General features: G+C 37.5%; 2 protein-coding genes across 4 annotated transcripts in view; one reads left to right on the forward strand and one right to left on the reverse strand.

Annotated features, from left to right (window-relative positions):
• UNC50 (unc-50 inner nuclear membrane RNA binding protein) overlaps nt 1-10,680 on the forward strand; it is a 13,129-nt gene extending 2,449 nt beyond the window's left edge. For 2 of the 3 annotated variants that reach the window (XM_082489791.1, XM_082489790.1), the window contains exons 4-6: nt 942-1,081; nt 1,156-1,257; nt 1,831-4,234. In XM_082489791.1, coding sequence (XP_082345917.1) covers nt 942-1,081; nt 1,156-1,257; nt 1,831-1,967 — 379 coding nt within the window. In that variant the 3' untranslated portion in view covers nt 1,968-4,234. Of the gene's footprint in view, nt 1-941; nt 1,082-1,155; nt 1,258-1,830; nt 4,235-10,608 lie in introns of those variants that run through there. The other variant, XR_014269654.1, reaches the window with a different exon arrangement.
• MGAT4A (alpha-1,3-mannosyl-glycoprotein 4-beta-N-acetylglucosaminyltransferase A) overlaps nt 7,799-21,488 on the reverse strand; it is a gene marked incomplete at both ends in the record, with an annotated part of 70,148 nt that continues 56,458 nt past the window's right edge. Inside the window, 4 exons of the mRNA XM_082489777.1 lie at nt 7,799-7,825; nt 7,993-8,105; nt 9,164-9,230; nt 12,034-12,112. Of these exons, the coding sequence (XP_082345903.1) occupies nt 7,799-7,825; nt 7,993-8,105; nt 9,164-9,230; nt 12,034-12,112 (286 nt within the window). The remainder of the gene's footprint in view (nt 7,826-7,992; nt 8,106-9,163; nt 9,231-12,033; nt 12,113-21,488) is intronic.

Here is a 21,488-nt window from a genome sequence, read left to right on the forward strand (position 1 = left end):
GGAAGAGCACATAGTAATGCTTCCCCACATCCTCCAGCAATTTGTGACTCTGGATACAGTCTCCTGAACCAGAAAGATTTTAGCATCTGCTGGTTTTCCTCTGTCCTTTAGTCAGCTTCCTGCAGGGCTAAATACCAGTTGCTTGGCTCCAGTTTGGTTCAAGTCCCTTTTTCCAGTGCAGGCTCACCTTTCTTTCAAAAGCCCCCAGCATTCCTGATGAGTCTAAACCCCTTCTCGCCTCGCTTCACCTTGCACCCAGGCCCTCCCTTTTTCTGACCCTGCCCTTGGCACAAAGAGTATGTCAGAGGAAGCTACCATGAAAGCTCTGGTCTCTTAACCTTCTTATTTCTAAGCATGTATTGACTTCTTGTTCCTTTTCTAAGTGGGATAAATCTTCTGATGTCAGCAGAACTTCGGCTGAAGAAAACAAAGTTTCAAGGCTCGTTCCATGGTCTGTAACCCCAAGCAGCGTGCATTTCTGTTAGTGGTTCTTTTTAATGAGAGAAATCTTAAGAGTGGTAGCCTGCCCTCCTGTCCTTGCAGTGTGCCATTTCTGTAGAGGTGAAATAAACCATCTCTGTGTGAGGTGTACTGAGCATATACAAGCACTTTTCTGAAGTCATCTCCCTGTGTCTACAAACAAAAGTGGCACACTACCTGAGAATTTGTAACTGCATTGATAAATTGTAGCACTAATCTATTTAAGGAAAAAAAGTCACATTTCTGTATTATCAGCAGTGTATTTCAGCTGCCTGGTGAATGCAAGGAATTATAGTTTTAACAATAGCCTGATCTGCATAATTCTTGTGTATTTTTCTATCAGATACTTTGTTGGGGTAGAGAGTTAGGATCACATATGGTTTACTATCTCACACCAACATTTTTGTCAGTCAGCTTTATAGATTCGCATTAACAACATTCTCCAATATCTTTTCATGTAGGTTCATTTCCAATAAGTACTTGGTGAAGCAGCAGAACAGAGACTATGATGTGGAGTGGGGATATGCCTTCGATGTTCATCTGAATGCTTTCTATCCACTTCTAGTCATTTTGCATTTTATCCAGCTGTTTTTCATCAATTGTAAGTAGAATATTTTGTGCTCTGCTTCAAAATCATGCTCTGTCAAAACAGCTGAGAGTAGTTGTCTCTTTCAGATGTCATCATATCTGATTCTGTCATTGGGTATTTTGTTGGGAATACATTATGGCTGATTGCAATCGGCTATTACATCTATGTGACATTCCTAGGATACAGTGGTAAGTAATGGCAACTTCTTTTCTATCTGTTTGACCAAAAACCAAGAGCGTGATTTCAGTCTATTAATTTGACCTTGGTCTATTTAAATTTGTAAAGCAGAGGCTTAGCTGGGTGTTGAAGTAATTCTTTCTTCATGGTAAAAGAAATTTGATAAAAATCTGCCAATCTGTTTTTCCAGCTGGGTGGACATCTCAACCAAAAAATTTATCTTCTTCACCATACCCACTTCCCTTCTTGTATTAGACCTGTAGCACCACAAGTTGTTTTTCTTGTTCCTTAGTAAGTCTACTTCAAATTGTTTGCATTGGATAAAAATTCTGTAGCGAATTTAAGACCATAGCTTTAGGTAAAACAGTTTCCCAGGGTATTGCCTATACCAATTAACTCAAGTACTCTTTCGTCTGTGATAATGGTAGGAGTAGTAGGGCAGAGATGCCAAACCTGCCCTTCTCACAAGGCTGGCCGAGCCGTACTATTTTTTCTTGCTATCTTTCCCTGAGGCCATTCTCCATGAAGCACCTTTTTTGCAAGAGCACTACTTTATACTTGCTTCGTTGTTGCTTCTATTTCAGCATTGCCCTTTTTGAAGAACACAGCTATTCTTTTGTATCCCTTCGCACTTCTCATCATGCTCTATTTGATCTCGTTAGCATGTGGATGGAACTTCACCAAGATGCTTTGTTCCTTTTATAAATACAGAGTGAAATAAAACCAGGACTTCATGTATGTAATGTTTATTTTGTTTTTATCTTAACTGTCTTGACAGTAAAGAAAAAGTTAAGAACATTTTGTAAATGGTTGTAAATTTCTCTTTATTGTAGATAACTGTGTAAAAAAGTTTGACGTGTCCTTTTTTATTAAAATATTTACAACAGTAAACATGTTAGCCATTTTGTTCAAATACTTTTGCAGTACATTCCTAAAAACAAGTTACTTGACCATCTCTGTAGCTTAAATTTAACTGCAACAAGTCTATTTAGCATAACTCTTACTGCAGATATCTTGCACATACTGGCATAAGCTCTAAATTATGAGGGTTTTAAGTGACACTGAAAAGCAGTTTTATTTAAGAATAATACTGGAATACCTTGCCTTGGGACTGTGTGAAAGTTTCAATCTTCTGTTGCAATGGTAAAGCAACAACTGGCTCTAGATACAGAACTGTCCCCTCCTTTTATGAAAGAACTTGAGAACAGATTTATTTTAATGACTACTTCAAATATACATGAACAACTCTGGCACACAGAAGAAACAGTGATGAAAGGCACAATTAACATGACCCATATCAGGTTTCCAAATATAGCAGCAAGTTTTTAAACCCAATCTCTAGAAGTCCAGTGGATATTATTACATCCACTACTACGTGTGGCAGGTTGATGAACATGAAAGGAAAGTACAAGTTTAGTTTGGCTACAAGGGTGGGCTCATGGCAATGCCTGCAGCTGTAAAGTCCACAAGGCAGGAGTATAAACTGACTGTCACAAACTATACTTTCTGGGAAGTGACAACTTTCCAAAGCAGAGTGTTCAGTATGAAACATAAGCACTAGGATTCAGTTTCCAAAACAACACAAGAATAAACTGGTTACAGTAAGACTTAGTATTTCAATACTAGAATTTGACTCTAAGGAAAAAACTATATTTATCTTAAAATACCAAATATGCTGGCAGTGCATCTTACAGTACTGTGTGTTTCAGCCACTGTTAAGGCTTGAAGAGAATCATGTTCCCCTCTCAGCAGACACTGAGCAATGTTCCCCTTTTAACAAGGAAAGCGCTGAGCTGCCGATCCACAGAAGGTGAAGGATTCCAGACAGGACCCGCTTCCACCCTGGCTCACAGCATGAGCTCCCGTCCTGCAGGTAGCTGCAGCCTAACTGTACACCTTTTCCCTAACAGGAATCCTAGCACCAGTGATCACCCACTTCCATTCAACAGTAAAAATACTTCATATTTAGTGCCCTATGGTGCGATACCCTTGAAATCAATGAAGGGCTCGGGGCCTGTGTACCTTCCGTTTAGAGATATCAAAGTTTGTCCCCTTGAAAGAAGGCTTCGCCATTCTCAAAACTAGGCTACTTTAAGTTCTAGGTGCTCAGAGCAGAAATCAGCAAAACCCTTAAGAGACCACTAAGGTCAGAAAAGTGACACTCTCAAAGACTAATTCACCAGTTCTGTGTGGGACGTCTTTTTTACATCAGCAATCAATGCTGGCCTGAAAACACCCGTTGTTTAATAGCTTCTCAGCATTATGCTGGTGATTGTAAAGATGATTTAAAAAGAGGGTTTTTTTCCCTTTCTATTACAGTTACTTGCTTTAGCTTTTTCAGAATACATCCTTCCTCGTAAGAACAAATATAGAACTAGGGTTAATTTATTTGGGGGGAGCAAGGTTTGAAGATACTTAATTCCCCCCCCAAATAATATTTTCCAAGTTGGAAGCAAACTACAAATTACTACAATACTTCATTTGGAGCAAATATTTTCAGGAAAAACAGAGATTACTGAAATGATAATATAATTGGAAAAAAATGAAGGAAAAGTGTTACAGTAGTTCAATTTTGCCAGAGACTAACAGCACTCCAGCCCATGTAAGGAATCACGTATCACATGGGCAAAGTATAAATTGCTTTGCTCTAAACTGACTCAAGGTATTTAAAAACTGCTTTTTGAAAACAGCCAGGCAAACAGTGATATGACAGAAGAGTCCAGTCTTTTATTGGTCCACAAAATCATGTTTATCTGTTTGAATTTTTCTAAGCCATCTTTCAATTAAGAAAAACCAAATATATCTATAGGAATATTTCTATCAAGCCAAATAAATGGTTGAGATGCCTGCAAAAGTGCAAAGCCATATACAGTGCTTTAGAAACGCTCTAATTAAAAAAAATTAAAAGTGCTAATTTGGGATCACATCCTGTTCACATTATTTACAAAGTTTCCAGTAGGACTACTGAACGAGCAAAGCAAGGCTATACTGACGCTCTTGTATTTCCTTGGTCCAGAGCAACACTGATCAGCTCAGAAAAGCCAGTGCTCATATCAGCCGGTTGTTTGGCATCCAGTATAAGAAGTTAAGAATAATTTGCCCAGATAATGAAGGTTCTGGTAATGCCTTTGGTTTCACAGAAGTTCTCTTTTCTGAAGCTTTAACAGCATCAGAAGGAGCTAATAGGATCATAGAATAACACAGTTTATTTTGAAACACTTTCCATTATTTGATTATTGTAAGATTCAGTGGCCTAGAGGGGATTTTTAAGACCACAACAGAAATAACTTGAAGTTAAATACACGTAGGAAGAAACTCCCCAAAATCAGGCAATAGGTTTAAGAAGCCGAGAGGAATTCTTGTGTTAATACTGAAACTTATGGCTGAGACATGTAAAAGACACAAGCTCTGGAGTATACCCAGTCACAAACAGTGCCCAAGCTGATGACTGTGGAGCCAAACAGCAAAGCAGTCTTATTTCACCATAATTCCCGGGAAGGAGGCATGCACCACACTAGCCTGACTCGGGGACTGGAATTTGGAAAGGTAGAAAGCCCAAAACAGCTGTCTGCAAAGATAATTAAATAGAAAATATTTTTGCTGCTTTTTCTTATATCGCAAATATCGCAAATTTTTTCAAGCAAATTTGCAGTACTGATTACATCAGGTCTGAATTTACCTGAATCTACAAAATATAATTTGTATTAATGTGGCACATTTATTTAGAGAGCATATAAACTCAGGAACTATAAATTGTTAAAGCAGCCCAGAGTATTTCCAATTCCTGCTAGCACAATGTAATAAAAATGCAACAGTCTTCAGGAAAAAAAAAACTCATGTATTTTACCAAGCACTAGTTAATTTGTTGTCTTTGACAAATTTTGTCTCAACATTTTTGAAACTAAATATACTGTTAACCAGAGTCCTGCAATCAACATGGTAAGGCTTCTATATATTTAGATATATTAGCAATGACTCATCTTAACTACTGTGAAACATCAGGAACAGTGATGCTTTGAGAGTAAGCACACAGCTTTCTTCAATAAGCAGTAGCAGTAAACTTTTGAACTCATGGAAAAAGATGAAAGTCGCTGTCAGCAAAAACTACTTATATTAAGAAACTGCAATATCTAACATCTGCAATCCCAAATTATAATAACCAGCTATAGTTTAAATTACTTACATCGTTCATTCACAGGCACAGCTGAGAAGAAAACCTAAGTACTTTTTTAGACCTTTGCTAGCTAATATGTGATAAAAAGCCATTGTGTGGCAATAATGTGATGGCATGGCAGGTAACAAACTGGGCTGCGGCACCACAATAGGCTAGATTCACACAGGATTCTGAGCCTACTCATCCATGTTCCTAAATCTAAGAATAAAATTCATTTATGAGGCCAGTGCTTAGGTTATGCCCACAGTCTCTATGGGCAAGAGGAGCTTTCCAAGCAACATTTTATTTACACTATCTGATGCAATCAAGAAAAAAAACAACAACCAAGGGCTGCCTGGTAACTTTCTACTTTTCTTCAACTTATACCAGTCAGTCTAAACAGAAGGTCTTATCTCTATATACAAATCTTGTCTTCCCTGTGTCCTCAGACAACACAGCTAAAACAAAATGACTATGGTCTGTAGAAGTAGTTAAGCGCTTAAACTTGAATATTGCTGAGCCATGAAAGCTACGACACCATTTTACAACAAGGCAGAAGACAAGACAGGTTGACTCTATATCCCAGTGGTGATGGTTTGCAGTGCTGGAGAGTCAGGTTTAGGTTCCTGCTCCTTATAAATGTGTCATGAAAAAGAGACCAAATCTATTAGTCGGACTTTCATGCTGGAGATATGAATTCAAGATTCCTGCTCTAGATCAGGGATCCCACACCAGGTTTTGTGCATCTGTGCCCTGACCACAAAGATGTTGGAGACAACAGAGTTGTTTGTTTTTTTTTTCTGCAGGGAAAACCGGGCCAGCTTTTGAGATGTCCGTTCTGGGAGTTCGGTTCACAGCACAGCTGTGAATCCCCAAGCCAGGGTAGTTACCTCCCTCCAGTGTCAATCAGGCACTTTGTTCCTATTAAAGAGAAGAATTTTTGCCCCTCTTCCTCCTGACCATTTCTGACTGGGTAAATTAAATTTTCCCATGCCTGTGTCCTTACACATAAGCACCTAAGCAGAAGGACTTTTAAGAGCAACAGCAGCATTAGTACTGCAACAATTCCGCTCCAGGTTTAATCCAAACCACTTTCTGTTCCTGACTGAGTTTCTAACTCATTTAAGATCACTGTTATTTCCCTTGAAATGAAAAGCGGGTACTAAGCTGAGGCCAAATTCAGTTCCTATTAAAGGTTAGTGTGAGTTACTACACTGAGCAATAAAGGAGTCCAACTGAAACCTTGTTCTTGAACAATGGAAGAAAGTAAAAATAAACGTAACTACTCACTGTAATGTATCTAAAATAAACACTGCAATAACAACTTTTTAAAGGAAGACCTCTGTAGACCAAGTGTATCTAATTACTATTAATTCTTTTGATAAAAGGAAACCTCTGTCACTCCAAAGCTGGAGAATGATTTTTTTCGGTACAGAAAATGAATCTGTTCAGGCTAGGAAATGTCTACAAAGATTTTTAGAAAGAACTGTTTGAAATTGAAAAAAATCTTCTAAAATGCAATGGATTTAATCTAAAATCACTGCAGATTTAGTTCATAATATGAAACAAGACATTTCAGCATGCTCTTTATGTGGCTACAAACTGTACATAGTAGAATTTCATAGCCCCAAAGAATAATGCTCTTCAGAACTCTGTAATGCCTCTGAACATCATTCAGATTCTGCATACAAAACCACATAATTTAGAAACTTAATCTTGTTTTGTTTTTTTTTTTTAAACATGGCAGTATATTTGAAATATGGTATTAATTTATGTTTGCATCTCCAAAGAAAAATGTAGAAAGATAACTTAAACTAGAGAATTCATAAAAAAAACTATATCAATTTAAAATTTTACTGCATAAAAATATGTACTTTTCAAATTATTTCAATAAATTAAATATCCCTAACATTTTTAATATATATCCCTGACAGTCTATAAAAGAGGGTTCTTGTTATAGAAAATAAATGGAACTCCGAAAGTACCCCCTTCATAAAACATATTTAACAATAATTATATTTTTTTTCTTCTTCAAGGAATGTAACAATATGTACAACTTCTCTATATTACTATACTATCAAAATAGTACAGGTTAAGCATAGCAGGGTTCAGTAACCGTAAGATGGTAAAGTCACATTAAAGTGGAGGGCAACTTAGGCCTCAGACGAACATTATCAGTGTGGAGCATCAGTTTCTGGATGGATCAGATAAGAAGGGGTAAATACAATCTTCTCATCTACAGTAGATTTCACGAGAGGTAGAGTTCAAGTGAAAATGAAAGAAATTTGGAATAAGGTGCATGCTCAGTATTTTCAACTCGTGACTTGCTAAGGATGTCAGAATTTATAGGAAAAGTTTTCAAGGATTCTTTCTTTTTCCTCTAAAGCAGATTTCCGTGATCAGTTTGTAATTTTTTTAATATGAATCTGAAATAGAGAATAATAAAAAAAGTCACATTTTAGGGTATTACATTTCTCAGTACTAAGAGGTAACTTTTCAGCGTTAGCCAAAATTTTGAGCTTCAACACACTGACAAAATGAAGAAATCTCACATTTGCCAGTTTTATTTTTAAAAGGTTATACCACCTCTCACCTCATTCAGAATTGCCCAGACTGCTGAATTTTGTATCACTGAGAGCCGGAATGATGAAATAGGGTTTAGGCTGGGGTCAACTGTTCCTTCAGCTACACCATTTTCAAATTTCCCTGCAAAACAAGCAAAAGTATATCCTCAATTAACTCCTGTTCAACAAACTAAAGTACAAAATCTGTGTCCAGAAAAATATATCTGTAGTATCACAATTCACAGATGAAACCCATTGCTGGTGGCTGTAGGGTTGACAGGTATCATTCCCAAAACAAGAGACAGCCAGTGATTTTTAATATCAAATTCAGCTTTGCAGCAGCAAACAATATAGGGTCTATCATCAGAGCACACCCATCTGAACAGGATTATGTGTAAGAATAAAAGCTCTGGAACTGTCTAAGGGTATGAGCACCTCAAACTCTGGGAAGGTTTTGGCACAGATTTTCACTTGATGTCATGGAACTAAACACGGAGCCCCTGGGTTATGAGTTTTCAAGGAGGATTAAAGACAAGGGATGCAACTTCTGCTTAATCTATTCCTATTTAAAGGATCTTCAATTATATTAGCATGAATAATAATCCAATTTAAAAGCCTAGTTAGACTGTACACTTAAAACATATACACAGCAACTGCAATTCATTTAGACAAAACACACTTGCTTTCATTATAACAGGGATGCCTAATGTATGTCCAGCAAGCTAAATACGATCCATGCGTAAAATTTCTCTTCCTAGACAACAGGTATCCTGGCACCTTCCCCAGCAGCCGCTTGGCTATGGAAATGCCAATCTCATCCCATGATGAGACAGCGGATTGGCTGTACATGGGTTCAAATCCAGGCCAAGCACACAGTTGACACAGAAGCACTCATGTAGCCACAGGACAGAAGAGGTGGTACAACACAACCTGGAAATGCCTCACCAATAATCTAGGTGATCGATCCTGGCAGAGAAGTTGGATGTAGCTGCACTACAACTAAGAGTCACACTAGATCTTTGTTAACTACATCAGTCTCAGAAAAAAATATTGGAAACAAAATTAAGTAAATAAAGCTTACACGGTCACGTACCCAAAAATGAATGATCAAAACTCAGTTTTAGGTTCATTTTGGTTTTAATGAAAGTGTCTTAACTGTTGCAATAGTAACAATACACATTGCTTTCCCCTGGAACATACCTATCCTGAAGTAACCATCCTCTAAGCGTTTGTCTTTGGTTTCTTTGCTTAATACCAGTTCTTCATTCTAGAACGACAAAGCATAAATGAGATCATCTCTTTTGACATATGACTTTGCCAGGGAAAGACAAAAGTGTGTGCACTCTTGTTACATATTCCGCATCCATCTTTTCTAAATAATTATGAACCAGCCTAGAGTAGTTATTTATAGTCTTAGACAAGCCAACACAAAAAGAAAAAAAAGAAAAAGCAGCAGTGTTCCAGAACGAAACAGTATTTGGCTTCAAAGTAGAAAAAAGAAGTACTTTAAGTGCCCCATGTAACTTGCACGTTAACTGCCACATGACCAGAATACATAGCAGATACCGGTGTACACAGTAGAAGAAAAACAAAGGCAGGATCTTGCCTTCTTTTCCTACAGTTGAACCAGAGATTTCTCTCAGGACAACTGAAACTTACAGCTTACTTTTTGATGTAAGAATTTGGGCGAGATGAAAAGCCATCAGACCAGCAAGGGAAGCTTTGCAATTATCACTGCTTCACTAAAAAGGGATAGGTATCAATAAGTTTCTTTAATGAGCATGGAAAAATGAGATTGTAGACCAGAGCTTCAAAACCAGCTGGAAAATTACAACCAGAATCACATGATTCAATAGTAAAAGACCCATTGTAAGAATTTGCTAGGAATCAATTATAATGCTTGACAAAACAGGAGATTAAATCCATCAGCTTTTTTTTTTATTTTATTAATTCCTACTTTTAAAGGAGGCTGCTGAAAAACTGGTGGGTCTTTTTAGTTTGGGGTGGTTTGTTTTGGTGGTTTGTTTTTTTTTGGGGGGGGGGGTGAGTTGGTTTTTTGGTTGGTTGGTTGGGTTTTTTTTTTTGAGTGTGTTGCTTGAGTCCTAGACAAATTCAGTCTGGGGGCACTGTGGTTTTTAAGGGTTGATTTTTTGTTTTTCTGAATTCTGGTCAGGGTCAAAGCACCTGAATGGGCTTACAGCTCTACTGAAGTCCACGGTGAAGAAATCATTCCCTCAGGACAGCACCTACCATTCTGCAGCTGCTGTCCTCATACTGGTGAAATTTTCTGCTGACACCAATGGCTTAGGAATGGGTCAGATGCAGCATTTCCTGTTTACCTTTCCACAAATTGTGTCAATGGCAATGGAAGCTCAGTAGCATTATTCCTTAAGGGACGCTCCAGTTTGAGGGACATTTCACAGCCAAGTGTAGCCAAGAGAGATGCTTGGTGCACATTTTTTCTCATTATCTTGTGCATTCTTGTGGTATCTTGGGCCCAGATGAAGTGAGGGCTGCTGCTGTTTTTGTGGTTGAATATATTTCCCAAAGTCTTGAGAAAGAAAAGCCATAGATCTTATAATATGATATAGTAGCCCTCATATAGTGTTGTATAATTAGAATCAAACTGACAAACTTCTTTTTAGGGGTGAGAGTGGTCAGAAATTCCTATTTTTGCTCGCTCCAAGGAAGGCAGACCACAAGAACAGAGAAGTGACTTACTTTTTTTTTTTTTTTTTTTAAGGAAAGGGGGGGGAGAGGGGAGGAAAGGGGGGGAGGGGGGAGGAGGAAAGGGGGGGGGAGGGGGGAGGAGGAAAGGGGGGGGGAGGGGGGAGGAGGAAAGGGGGGGGGAGGGGGGAGGAGGAAAGGGGGGGGAGTGGGGAGGAGGAAAGGGGGGGGAGGGGGGAGGAGGAAAGGGGGGGAGGGGGGAGGAGGAAAGGGGGGGGAGGGGGGAGGAGGAAAGGGGGGGGAGGGGGGAGGAGGAAAGGGGGGGGAGGGGGGAGGAGGAAAGGGGGGGGAGGGGGGAGGAGGAAAGGGGGGGGAGGGGGGAGGAGGAAAGGGGGGGGAGGGGGGAGGAGGAAAGGGGGGGGAGGGGGGAGGAGGAAAGGGGGGGGAGGGGGGAGGAGGAAAGGGGGGGGAGGGGGGAGGAGGAAAGGGGGGGGAGGGGGGAGGAGGAAAGGGGGGGGAGGGGGGAGGAGGAAAGGGGGGGGAGGGGGGAGGAGGAAAGGGGGGGGAGGGGGGAGGAGGAAAGGGGGGGAGGGGGGAGGAGGAAAGGGGGGGGAGGGGGGAGGAGGAAAGGGGGGGAGGGGGGAGGAAAGAGAGATTAATCATATGGTAATTTACGCACAGATTTCAAAAGGTACTTACACCAGGTGTATGGAGAAGATAGAAATACTTTGCTATTTTAATACTAAACAAAATTAACTTGTCTGAAGTGGTATCTTGATCCTCTGACAGAGTTTTCTGACATAAATGGTTAGCTATCATATCTAGTTGAAGAAAAAGAACCCATGCCACCTGGCTTCAAGCAAGAATATACTTTAGATAGTGTAGTGCCCTCCTGAGATAAAATTCAGACTGATTTATGGGGGAAAAAAAAAAAAGTCAGTAATCAGGAGAAAGGAACACATTAGATTTAAGAGTCCAGATATTTCAGTATCTAGCAAGGTTTGAATATGTGTCAATTCCTGAACCAAGACTTTTTTTTTTACTACATCAAAAAGCAGACTGACTTAGCTTTCCCATTTTCCAAAATACACAGGAGATGGAAGATTGGTTATTTTTTTGTTTTAAATAGTAGCACTGAATTGGAAGCAAGTGTGCTTGTTCACCTCCAAATTACCAACAGCGCTTGTAAGAGCCTGCACACTGAATGAACCATCTGAATAGTTGCAATAGTTTTCTGTTAATAGATCCAATTAAAAAAAGTAGTATGAGAGCATCAGAGCATCAAGATCCCACAGTTAAAAAAAGAAGCATTCATGTCTCCCTCACCCTTTTAAAAAAGTAAATACAATTACGAGGTTTTGCTTCCATCCTAACGGAGAAGACACAAATCAATAAATTCATACCTGAAAAGGCAAAACTTCCACAGTTGTGTTTAGAAGTATGTCTCCTGGATGCTCCGGATTGCCACTGTGAAACAAGTACCTATAAATGAAAAGAGAAAAATAAAACAATCCACATACATCAGTCAAAATTAGCTAAGTTACCATCTCACATGTTGAAAGTCACATTACAGATGTTACAACGATAAACATAACTTTTATACTGGACCTACATCAGCTGATGATAAGAAATGAAAGATGGTTTCACATACTATGTTAATTGAAAGGGCTAAAGTTTTGCATTTTTTAAAGAGTAGTTAGGCAATATTTTGTTTAGAAAGGTACTTTTCATAATCTGATCTTGATAGATTGCATTATACAAAGTGACAAACACCGTAGTTATCGTTGCCTGGCACACATTGGTATCACCTCCAGAAGCAGGAGCCCTGCCTTCCCTCAGCCTCTTCCCATCGCTCCCCACCACGCGCCACCCCCTCCCTTGTGCCCACAAGATGAACTCTGCAGATCATTCTGAATCAGTTCTGGGAAATTATCCAAGTCAACATTTTGCCAGGCCTGTTCTCCTCAAGACCAGCTCTCCACTCTGGTTCATTGCAAAGTCTTGGTAATGACTGTGCCAGGAATTCCCAACCCATATCCACAAGTCTGCATTTTACGCAAATTCAAATGTCTACTCTAAAGACAGATTTATTTATTTATTTTAAACAAAAGCATGTTTTTGATGTGTATACACACAGAAAAGGACCTTTTTGGTTTTATACCTGTATAAATTCCCTGTTATCCTCATTCAGTTGTGCATTTAAATTATTTTTTTTTAATGGGACAGAGTAAATCTGCTTAAGACTGCATTTAAACCATCCCTGTACATATCAAGCAGTGAAGTGCAAGTGTTCAAATTCTACCTCCCCACTCTGAAAAGCTTTTGCAGCACTACACGTGTGTAGACAATGTTACAAAAGACAGAGCTTAATTCCCCTTTTTTATATATAACACAAACTTCATATTCTTTTGAATACATATTAAGTAAACAAGTAACAATTGTTTTTACCACTAGATGGTATCAATGCTTGAAAAATTGTTCATTTCTTATCATTTTTTCTAGTGGACCAGAGTTTATTCAGATTACTGTCAAAAACTACTTAGACACTTGACCTACTTAGATGCTACTTTTAACAAGCCTATTTTACTTTTAATACGCTTAAATGAATATGTGAAAATCTATCAACATATTTCAAACCTTTCTTCAATTGGAACTTCGAGAAATCAACAGTAAGCACCATCTTTGACATTAAATACATCACCAGCCAGGGACAAAATTAGTTCAGAAATTGTCACTTGATTAAAATTACAAACATTAGTTCGATTTGCAATTTCTTAAGACATAATTGGAGATGTAAATTCCAGTTTGTCTTTATCCAGTATGTCTGAAGCCAGGTAAGTACTTAACATTAATTCATACTCCATAGCTACAAGGCAAGAAGTAGAAGAAAACAGAGCTCTCTGACCCTGACTTAGAAATGTCTGTGGTCCCAAAATTATAGAAATAATTGAAAAAACATACAAACACACATATAAAAAACACATTTCTTTTATCAAGGGTCAGAAAAGGAGTAAAACCACACACTGATATAAGAAAGCTACATTGATTTCTATTGCAGAAATAGTTTCAGAAGAACTGGACAGATTTGCAAACTACAAAACCAAAATTTGATTCAGTAAGCTTCAGCCTTGTATGTGCTTCAAGAAAAATAATTTCCCCACCATAGTTTAATGTAAAGGTTAGTTAATTCTAAAGTATACAAGCTACCTAAAACATCCACTGTTCTTCCAAGGAAAATCTTGTGACTTTTCCTAAAAGCTAGCGACACAAAAAAAACCCCAAAGGCTTAATTATCCTTTCTAGGAACATGCCTTTATTGTACATTTCCATAATAAGCAAAACAAGACTCTTGACAAAGCTGACCAGGAGACTAAAAATATATTCTGCTGTCTTCTGACTTAGCAGATCTAACTTGCCATCTTTTAGTCTGACAGATATCCTAATCACTACTAGGAATTTTTCTCTTGAAAACACTGAAAATTCTAAGGAAACTTATTTTAAAATGCAAGTGATCAACCACTGATACCTAAGGCATTGCCATCAAACGCTCCAACCAAACCACAGACACAGTGCTTTTCCTTAGTGCTTTTCTAGTTCTTATTTCTGAGAAGACACACCTAAAAAGCCACAAAGAAACTCCTCGTAATCTGTGATCACTGTGCTCTCAATGAACGATTTGGGGTTTGGGAGGGTTTGTGGGTTTGGTGGTTTTTTTGGGGGGGGTAGGGGGAGAAGGGGTAAAGTCATGGTGGTGGGTTGTTTTTCTGTTTGTTTGTGGGGTTCGGTTTGGTTGGTTTTGGTTTAGTTGTTTGGGGTTTTTTTGGAGGGTGGTATTTCTTTCTTCGGGGTTGTTTTTAAAAACAACCCGTACAAGCATTGCCAACCATTTCTCCTACTGTGCTATCAACTTTTGTAACTGAAGTGTGGTTCCCTCCTCCCAGCAGTTACCAGCCCATTAGGTGCCACTCAAATGTTGGCACAATGCCAAAACAATTTATGGAAGTAATTAATAAAATCTGATTAATCTCTAATCAAACTTGCTTCTTTAGTGTGTTTTCTATAACTATCTGTCTATCCATATACACACACATATATAAAATATGCATGTTGCATCTTATTTAATATTATGTTTAGAAAGGGTTATTTTTATATCTGACCCTTGCTTGAACACTTGACGGATAACACCTACTTACACAGAAAACATTACACTGATTAAAAACAGAAGTAGGAATATACGTACACACTTCACATCTACGATCAATCTTTTGCTTAGAAATAAAATTTACAAACTGAAAAATTGATTTGAAATAAAATTTAATTTACAAATAAACACATATTCTACAGGTCCTAAAAGAAGTGTCATTAGCTGTTCTTCTGTAAAACATTCCTCCCTGACATATTAGTACATCACAGGTTTTCAATGTTTTCAGACTATGAAATATTTTTCTGGATACAGGGACTGAAAGAGACGGCAGTAGCTGTGCTTTTGGCTAAGTTATTCTGACATCTGTCTTGGGATTTACAGGTGACAGTCCATGTAAAAACTAAAAACATACTTTTTTTTTTTCCCCTCTCCTAGATAACTGACATTTTTCTTAGGATGGAATCACCAAGATATTCTTGTCTACCTGCTGCTTAAACATAAAACCTTCTGAACCATTCTTTCAAATTAAAATTCTGAAAGCCATAGACCTCCAAATATAGTAATCCCAAACAAATAAAAATGCACCCAAAGGTTAAAAAAAAAAACCCTATTATTACTTTATGGAATATTACTTCACATCTTTATTACAAAATACAAGCATGGACACATTTGGACATTCTTGATGGAAGTCAGAGAAAAGTAACTCTGACTTACAACTGATAAATGAAATACTAATGTACGCTGAACCTTAGAGAATCTTTTTCTCTGGCAGTATCTTTTTAAAGATGCACAGGCCAAAGATAATAAATAGTTACTGAAGATATTCAAAACCAGCAAGAACCTCCCCCATGCCAGAAGTTACTACATGTATGAACTAACCTGCATACATTTGGGTCATCACCTCAATGTACTATGAGAGGAATAGAGGATGCTAGACATTAACATGTCATGCGGCCAAAAAAAATTACATAATAAAATTTAAACAGCATTGAAGTTTAAAAAACAATCGACAAACAAAATGCAGCAAAGTCAAAGCCACAAAGAAAACTTCAGTTGCCATGTTCAGTGACTTCAGTATTTACTCAAACTGAGGGTTTGACTTCATCCCACGGAGCTAAGTATCACCCATAAAATCAAGTCAACTAGAAGGGAAAAAATACCACAAAACCCAATAAGCTGAAACAAATATTCATACACATCCTAACACACAAAGGGAGAGGAGGACAGCAGCATAATTATCATTAATACACTGACAAAAGATACCATTAGCTTGCCAACGCAGTTAACTGTTACAGTACTTTAGAAGCCTACACTCAGATTCAGAACTACCCCAGTAGTGAGCATCTGAAAGATTCTCATCTTTTGTAACATCCCCCAAAACATGTGTATAAATTAATGTCAATATTACTAATCTGTGCTGTTAGCTTTAATATTATTCTTTGAATAGCTAAAATTTTCCATCTTGCAGCACTAATCCATCACCTGTACTTTCAAAAAAAATCTCAACTAAACACACCACTTTACCCTCCTTCTATTTTGCTTAAGACAGGAATGTATCTCTCTCCTTTCCCTCCCATCAAAGCATATTTAGGCCCAGAAAACTGTTATTCTCTTTATTACCTAATTTATTTTCTTTTAGGCATTAAAAAAAATTTGTCTTACTGTCTTTTATTTTTTATTTAAATAAATAGAAATGCCAATATTTATTTTTATATAAAGTGTGACTCTATGATTTGCTATTTTGTTGAGCAATTAAAAATTAGACCAGAACACGCAATAACTTTATCAGTAAATTATGGCATCTTTATAAAAGGAAATAATATACAAAACTTCTTTAAAAAGCATGATCCACATTCACTGTCAATACATTCATCTTTTGTTTTGAAGGAAATAAAAGTCTTACCTCACTTGATGCTAAACACAAATATTCTAAGAGTCTATGAACGTAGGCCTTGGTGCTCTGTAAACACCAGGAATCAAATCCTTTTCTCTACATATTCTCTTTATGTCTTTTTTGAGCCATCTGATATATTTTAGTATATCCCATTTTCCAAAAAGGAAAAGAGGTAGGAAGGCAGAGAGGAAATATTTCCTTCCACATTTGAGCAAATTAACCATAGCAACATGCAGCACGATAGTTCTTTAATTCTGCACAACATGAATTTCTATAAAAGCAACATTCAGTCAGCAAATTTTTGGCTCTCTACAGATGCCATCATCCACTGCAAGAGTCATTATTCACCAGTCCTACCCAGTATTTTTAATCACTAGATGCAAATGTGGTAAAAGAAAGCTAATCTACCTCCTCTCTGTCATTTTTCTAGAATCTTCATTAGGAAATGTTATTTTACTGCCACTGGAAATCAGTATTAACCATGCATTATTTCCTTGTGCAAAATACAAACAGAAGATGAATAATTTCTTTTCCCTCTCTCAAGCTCAATTTCTTCTCCTATCCTTTATGCCTCTTACCCACTCTTTTGTAAAAATTGCTTATACTTCAAAAAAAAGCTGGAATTCCTCAAGTCTCTGTATATACCCTCCAAGTAAGCAATCTAATGGCAGCTTTTCTATCTTGTTATAGTTTCCAATTTGGGGAAAAGAAAAACAAAAAAAAAAACACACAAAAAACCCCAAACACACCAAAAAAGGAGGAACGTTTACCCCATTAACTTCTATGCAAAATGCCTGGTAAAATTTCATTTCCTCTGCCAAAACCAGCCAGTCTAACTGTCCATATATAAACTGGGCTGCATGTTTGAGAACTGCAAGTGACTAATTCCCCATTTTTACAGAAATGCCAAACAAGCACAGCTAAAGGAGAGAACTTTCATGTTTGTCAAAGGATCACAAAGTAGTCTGACTGAAGAGGTGATGGGGGGATTTTAGGGAGTGGGCTGAGTCTAAAAGACGACTCACACCACACACCTAAGAAATTCATTTTCTCACACCACTTTAAAAATCAATATAACTCTTTGGAAAAGGTTACTCATACCATTTCCTAACTTTCTTCAACTGCGCCATATGTGCAGAAGGCATTTAGCTGGGTAAGAAAATCTCATTCCCAGGTCTACTCTTGCCTTCTGTTTTCCCAGTGAGGACTATGAGATCTGCTCTCTAAACCTGCATTGTGCTCTCTGGAGTATACACATATCAACTGTAATAGAAAAGAGCTTGGATGAGATTAATTTTAACTATTTTTAATTTTTCATTTTGGAGGTGGTTTGGTTTTTTTGGTGCTTTGTGGTTGAGTGGTTTGGGTTTTTTTGACAGGGGGGTGTTTCTTGTTTGTTTGGTTTTTTTTCAGGAGGGGCTGTTGTCTGTCCTGAAATTTCTGCTCTTCTCTAAGGAATTTACTCATTTTTCCACTACATCAATATTATTTAAAAGGCCCTTACGTTCTTTTGCAAGGTTACTTCTGCTGAATTCTTAATCCAGTGAAATGCAGAAAGGCTTTGAGTATTTTTGTTTTGTTTTGATATGCATGTGTGTATGTGTGTGTGTGTGCACATAAACATATTTTTACCCCACAGCTTAATTCTCCAGAAGCACAGATAACTTCATTCAGTTTTCTTAAACATGGGCATTTGCCACCATTTGAGATGCACTTCAGTATGGGGCCTTGTCACAGGCTGCCAAGATGCAATTATGACATCTCAGAGACTCATGCCCTTCTGGAAATCAGGTGAAGTATTTTAGGGTATCTCAAGTGGCATTAGACATCTAACATTTAGGCAATAGCATTAAGCCTCTAAGATTTCTGACTAAGAACTGTAAACCCAGGAACACTGCCAAATACACAAATCTTGAATATTAGTGCCATTAAGGAAGAAGTAGCATGTCCTTGGCTCAGGCAGCTCTTTTCTTCTGCCTCTGATCCATACTTTGGGTTTTTTTTCCCTTTTCATATGAAGTTCTTGCCTTATTGTTATGGGCAGAGTTCCATGCCCGGAGCAAACAGCATCAGTGACTGTGAGCCTGCCTGCCAAAATCCCACTGTCAGTGCATCCATTTGAGGATGCTCTACTCATTAGTACAGAAGCTTATGTAAACACAGAAACCAGAGCCCTCAAATTCTCTTTTCTATATACACCAAAAATATTATCCCACCTGAAATAAACTGACAAACACCAAAACATTTAAAATAATAAATTGACACATTCAAATATTTCCTATCAACTAACACCACCGTTAAAGCTTAATAAAATGATATTGAACTTTTAGTAACCTGTATTATAGCTTTAGAATCAGAAAAAAGATTATTTCTAAATCACACACTGTGTGTGTGCACACATATGTGGTTCTTCAGCTAAAATTGCCCGAGAAAGGTTGAATGTATTACATTGCGCTGATGGAGAGTTTCTATACTGAACAGTCATTATGAACAAGGAACAGCTTATACATCAGTCAAGTTACTGCTGTACTAATCTAAAACCCAAACAATTTTGCAGTTCCTTTGGTTTTAAGTGGTTGTTACTGCAAAAGCAAGTGATGAGAAAGTTCCACTTCACTGCCAGTTTTGGAAAGCTGTTAGAAAGTCTTTCTTCCTTTGTAATGCATTTGATCTTGTGTACCTCTACCCACAGGCAGACTTGCATCCCATAGGATGGATAATTAACTACATTTTAGATACATACATGACCAACTACTATGATAATTTTTTTGTAACTCTGTTGTACTTAAAAAAAAATAAATTCCTTTGAAGTTTTCACTGCCAGAGAACCTTTTTTAAAAGCTGCTTTTATTTTCCTTTACAATGAAGTGGCAGTAATAACAGGCAAGCAACTGTCACTTTTTATGCAGGTATTTTTCAGCACTGTTACAACAATTTCAAAGCAGAGAAAGTACCGTATATGTTTAGTTACCAGGAGCCCAACAAGATAGTCTTCACGCTCAATACATTGATTTTCTAGTCAAATATATATTTCTTGCATGAGTGGGAATTCTATCTTGTGAGAAGATGCTACGGGAAATGTATGTGAGGATAACATGTTCCCTGGGATCCCAGGGTCAGCAATATGGAAAACTAGATGATTAGCCTCAAATTCTGCACATCCAGTATCTATGCCAATATCAGAACATAAAGTAATAAATGTAATCTACAAGCTGGTTTGTCAAAGTATTAAGATTTCAGTTTAAAGCTGGAATTCCAGTCAGCAAGTTCTACCGCATAAAATCACTTTATTAATAATCAATATCACATTAGGATGACTACCCAATAACTTGCTAAAAGAACACCACAACTATGTGGCAACCACAGAGTTAAAAGCAGAGCTGGGAGGGCAGGGGGGAGAAAAAACCCCAAACAAACAAAAACCAAATAACCCCCCAAAAAACCAAACTCTGCTAATCCTTTTGAAAATAAAGTAACATTACTAAGCAGTTACATACAAGAAAGGATGAACCTCATATTTAAAAAAAAAAAATAAAGCAAATTTAGATATATATACTGATGGGGGGGGGGGGGTGGTTTGGGTGTTTTTTTTTTTTTTCCTTTCCACAGTATAAAATAAATCCTTGTCTTTGTTTTTTGTCCTATTTTTTAATAAAGATCAGCATTTGAAAGCAATTTATAGTGAAACAAACCTGAAACCCTTTTTAAAAATGTCCATTCTAGATTCTTATTGCAGAAAAGCTGACAAGTGTAAACACAATCTAATTAAAACAGCCATAGGGGTTTCTGCAATGTAATTAGTGCACGTTATTTGACAAGAATATCTGATTTGTCTCAATCACATCTATAGGGAGGACTCTGAAACTTAGGCAGTTAAAAAGAAATGGCTGTGGGGATGATGGACACCAGAATCACTTAAGTGCTGCAATGGAACATCTTTCTGGGATGTGCTTTGGTTTTGGTTTTATTTTAAACCAGGATCACATTCAAAGTTTATTACCCCGTTCAAGTTTCACTACTCATCCACCAATATTTCAGAGCTTCCTACATATAAAAAAATCCTCAAAGAAACATCTAAAGTCAAAAGCTCTTCACAACAAGCTGCTGGGTACAACATTCCTTGCTGACATCTCTGAAGAAAAAGAGTAATTAGTACAGAACAGAAAAGAAGTATCTTGAATCTGTTATTTATAGTGAAGAAAATGAATTTACATTCAGTACTAGCATTAAAGTAGTAATAATGTATGCTTCATAAAGAAACTCAAATATAACTGTCAGTTTTAATAATTAAATGTGTGCTTGGAACAATAGCGTACATACCAAAATAGCAAAGTGGATTTCAATAATTATATAACAACCTAAGGGAACAAAAACTCAGTTTTTCTCATCTTTATAATGTAGGCTGTTTTGAGCATTTAGAAAACAGTCCATCCATTTATTTAAAAACAAACAAACACACACCAAGAAAACACCACCAAACCACACCTTCAACACTGATGTGCCATCTGTTTTTAAGAGGAAAATCAGTGGATCTACTTTAATTCTCAAGGATATGCTACTGAAAGACTGAAAGATATGCACTATGCACCATGAAAGTGCATATCCTCCTATTGCAAAAATAAGAATGAGATCCTAGCTTACTATTAAGGGACTTCAATGTTGTGGCTGGAGATCTTTTGCTTGGAAAAAAAATAAAAAGGTTCAGTACAACAGCTGTTACTAAAATGAGCATTAGACAACTTCAATTTACACATCCCTGTTCTCCAGGTGTATTGTAGAACAAACACCGTCTATTTGACTGTTCAATATTCAGCAGGGAT

This window comes from Vanellus vanellus (assembly GCF_965231255.1).
Source record: "Vanellus vanellus genome assembly, chromosome: 1".
Classification (NCBI taxonomy): domain Eukaryota; kingdom Metazoa; phylum Chordata; class Aves; order Charadriiformes; family Charadriidae; genus Vanellus; species Vanellus vanellus.